This window comes from Salvelinus fontinalis, chromosome 23, assembly GCF_029448725.1.
Source record: "Salvelinus fontinalis isolate EN_2023a chromosome 23, ASM2944872v1, whole genome shotgun sequence".
Taxonomy (NCBI): Eukaryota; Metazoa; Chordata; class Actinopteri; order Salmoniformes; family Salmonidae; genus Salvelinus; species Salvelinus fontinalis.
The window spans coordinates 38,310,077-38,314,462 of NC_074687.1; the positions used below are offsets into that span (position 1 = coordinate 38,310,077).

The 4,386-nt window shown below is 39.6% G+C and overlaps 1 protein-coding gene across 1 annotated transcript; it reads left to right on the plus strand.

The window, feature by feature from the left end:
- The first annotated feature begins 289 nt into the window (after window positions 1-289).
- dlx2a (distal-less homeobox 2a) lies at window positions 290-2,697 on the plus strand. The gene is made up of 3 exons (XM_055878747.1): window positions 290-780; window positions 892-1,076; window positions 1,314-2,697. Exons 1-3 carry the CDS (start codon window positions 465-467, stop codon window positions 1,638-1,640), a joined length of 828 nt encoding a protein of 275 aa, XP_055734722.1. The 5' UTR covers window positions 290-464; the 3' UTR covers window positions 1,641-2,697.
- The last annotated feature ends 1,689 nt before the right edge of the window (window positions 2,698-4,386 follow it).

The following is a 4,386-nucleotide window of genomic DNA, read 5'->3' on the forward strand; positions in this document are numbered from 1 at the left end:
GAAAGCACATTTCTCTCTAACAGATACATAAAAGCTCAAGATTATATTTTTTGAATATTTATATAACCCTGCCTTTTAATAGCCTAGGCTTTACAAGTGTATCGTTAAATAATGTTTTACTTTTCAATCGGTGCAAGGCAATCAAGCGGGATAAGTCAATAGTGGACTCTGAAAATCTGTGGAGTTGTCAGACATGCATCCTGTACTCATTGGCTGCCTCAAATATACCAGCTCTGCCTCCCACGTGATACTGGATAAATGCCCGCCCGCTAGCATCCTAGGTAACAGACAATCACAGACCACTGTGATAGGGACACACCTTCGTCGTTTTTTGGTAAAGTTCATGGGGATGCCATTTTAAACTCAAAACGAATTTAATCCACGAGATATAAGCATTCGTTGCAAATTGACTTTTTCAATTGCATTGCTTCAAGCACATTTAGTTGTGCAACTTTACCTACAAGATGACTGGAGTTTTTGACAGTCTCAGTACAGATATGCATTCGAACCAGATTACCTCGAACAGTTACCACAGCTTGCATAAATCGCAGGAGTCCCCAACTCTACCAGTATCGACTGCAACGGACAGCAGCTTTTACAATAGCCAACAGCCTGGATACTGCGCAGGGTCTCCATATGGCCAACTCGGAACTTACCAGTACCACAACAGTGGTATGAGCAGCGTTCAATACAATACTAAATCATACGACCTTGGTTTCAACTCTTATGGCACCTACGCCTCCTATGGTTCGAGTTCTTCACCGACTCCAACGGATGCAGGTAAATAACATGTCAATGTTTTCCTATTCACATTCATATTCTATTATATGTAAGTTATATTAAGATCAGCCGTGATATGTTTTAGTTATTGTTCTTACATGTATTTATCAGAGAAAGAAGAAAGTGAACCTGAAATCCGAATGGTTAACGGGAAACCAAAGAAGGTCAGGAAACCTCGAACTATTTATTCAAGTTTCCAACTGGCCGCCCTTCAACGGAGATTCCAAAAGACACAGTACTTGGCTTTACCGGAGCGAGCCGAGCTGGCAGCCTCAATGGGCCTTACACAAACCCAGGTTAGTGCAACTCTTAATGCGTCCCGTAGCTGTCAAATCCCGCATCAATCTGTGAATAATATAATCAGGCTCAGGCTGGCTACTTATTTTATATAGGTTTGACATTTCGCTTTAGACTGCTATTTAACTTGATCCAGCATTTGTTGTGTATATATAGTTAGTCTCTCGCTATTAATCTTCATTAGGATACGTTTTAAATAAACTTCAGAGCAATAGTAACTATGTGTTCCTTTTCAGGTGAAAATTTGGTTCCAGAACCGTCGCTCCAAGTTCAAGAAGTTGTGGAAAAATGGAGAAATCCCCCCTGAGCAACATGTGACCTCCAGCGAGTCTCCCCCCTGTAACTCTCCACCCGCCACTGCCTGGGACTTTCCACAGAATCAAAGAATGAACAATGTAAACTCCAGTTTATCTCAGAGCAGTAGCCCTCCAAATACGACTGCGCCTTCTTTCTTGGCAAACTATTCTTGGTACTCATCAACGAACTCTGCAACGCATCTTCAGGCTGGCCCGCTTGTCCAGCACCACCACAACTCCGCCTTGAGCGCTGGGACAATATTTTAATTCAACTGACTCTTACTCGGAGAATACTGGTGAAACAGACAAAATGTCATTATACATTTTGACAGACCTCACCAAGCGAACTTTACGCGCAACTTTGGCCAACTTCATTAAGCCTATAGCTGCTAGGGTAATTCAGAATGACACCGTGCTCGCACCGGCAAAATGGCAGACTACATATTTTTACAGTTATTTTTGTATTTATTTATTGTGTTTATTTTAATGGATGAGATTTATGAACCACTAATAGCCAAAACAACCACGTAGTAAGATGCTTTTACGAACGTGTGTTACTTTTGAATCAGCGCGAGACCAAAGTTGATTGCAGGACGTGAACAACTGACACATATGTAGCACAATTTTCGACTGCGTCGTGCATTTACTAATTTTGTTGTACGAGATCCATGTATTAGCCTACATGTACACAGATTTCTATATGGCCTATTCTTTACGGTTGGTTTCCTTTTGTAGGTCAGAATTTGGCTTTGTGCATATTTCACAACATTATTTTGATATGCCACCCTGGCATCATTTTTTTTTTTGATATTGGGGACCAATACTGTACCTATTCTTTACGGTTGTTTTATCCTTCATAAGCTACTGATTGTCCCCTATTCTACTTAACTTGTATAACATTTCTATGGTGTATTGTCTTTAATTTATTGTATGGTTAGCAGTGTTTTCTTTATATGATCAGACGTTATTTAAATAAAATTATGTTTTCTGTTCACAATGGGTTTTTCTCCATTTTAAGAACTTTAAGAAATTGGCATACTGAGTAAGAAGTGGATTTAGTTTTTGATTAACGCTTAGCCCGATTCTTTATGGCCTGTCAATAAACTATATTGCGCGTTCTTATTTAGCCTATAGAGAGAAGAAACCTATACTCCACTTCCATTCAGTACTACGGCGCCAGAAGAGTTCTGGGTCCGTCAAAAGACAGGTTTCTAACCCTTGTAAATCTTTCAACGTAGCTCACAAAATTTGATTAACGCCACAGGTAGGCTATGGTCTCGACAAGCTTTTGGAAGATGCACATTAAAATACCATTATTTGGGAATGCATTTGTATTCATTATTGGTTGCAAATTGTTTCCTCTTCTTAACTCATGTTTTATAGACACGTTAAATCTAGCTGGGTATATGGTTCGGGGAACCTGATACAGACAAGATGATTAACAGAGCCGAGACATAGTGCCCAGGGCGCCGAGAGCGCTGGAGTATTCGAAGGCACGCAACACGCCTTGGCATGCGAAAGGGAAGATGAGGGCGTATGACTGAGCTCAACCCCTCAGACTCTTTGGAGTCAGAGTGCCGCTCTCCAGACATTTTATGAACTCAGCCCAACCAAAAAACTAGACCCAAGACCGCCTGAAGCTGAGCAACATGGAAACATTTCTCACATCTTGTTCACTCACTCACAAAGCCCTTCTCGTCGGTTCTCATGAGCGAATCGACCTACAGTCGATTTGTCCATCGTAGACAAGGCTACATTATGAATAGTCAACACCATTCTTAAAAAAAAAAAATATTAGCCATACGCTTATGAGATCTTATTGTTTGCAAAATGTATCTACTTTATCTCCTAGCCAAGTTTGTAAATCCATTCCAGATAGTAAGTCAGGTCTAGCCTCTGTTTTGAAATGTAAGGATAAAATCAAGATTTTGTTAGATGCTAAATAAATATTTTATCATGTTTATTTCTATTTTATTCCCTAAAACATGAGCATATATTCGCCGTGTTCTCTTAAGTGATATACAAGACATAGCCTTGAAGGCCTATCTAGCCCAATAGACGAGCGTTTGCTAGGTTTGATAATCATGTCAACCCGTTGCTTTTTATGGTTGAGTGATCATAAGCCACATAAAGTGGAATCGTTTTGCATAATAAGGATGTACCTTGTCAGTGATTGTCACATTACAAGATGGAACATTCTCCCTGGGGCTGTCGTTGCTTTATCTTGATATGAGGAGTCCCTCGGGATAGCAGGCCTACCACATGTTGAGTGAGCCCGTGGAGCAAAAAAGCAATATAACACACATTTGGTTGTGGACTACGGTGAATATATGATTGCTTGGATATATATATATATATATATGTTTAATAAGTGGTGCTTTACATTTAGTAAGATTCACACATTAGGCTTGCGATGAGCAAGTGCATGCGTAATATGCGTAAAAGTACTCATTCGCTTTGACGCTTTTCCCATGGAGACATTTTGATGGAACAAGAATTTCCTCAAAAATACATGCACTAATTCACCTGCTTCGGATAGGTCTTGTGTCCATATGCCCTCAGCTGAATTGCAGCACTTCGAGTCTTTCCTGTGTCTACACAACAATAATAACGTTAATTTATGGAAACATATTTGTAGCCATTACGCACGGGATCAAATAAATTAAATATGACTGATTTAATAACATTTTATCTTTGTTGAATATAGACCTAGTGTATGTCTGTCAAATGAAAAAGTATCGAACACACAGTGGTTAATGAAAATCCCTACCACACTCTTAGGAATAAAGTTTCTGGATAGAACCAAAAAGGGTTATATTGCTTGCTTCATATATGGCACCCCTAAAGGTTCTATATATAACTAGTTTGTAGTGTTCTTTGATCGGAACCCCAAGGGTTCTTCTTCACTGAACCAACATTGTTTCCATATATACATGGAACCAATTTCGGTTCTATATAGAACATTAAGGCGTGCCATATATGAAGCAAGCATAGAACCCTTTTTGGTTCTTTC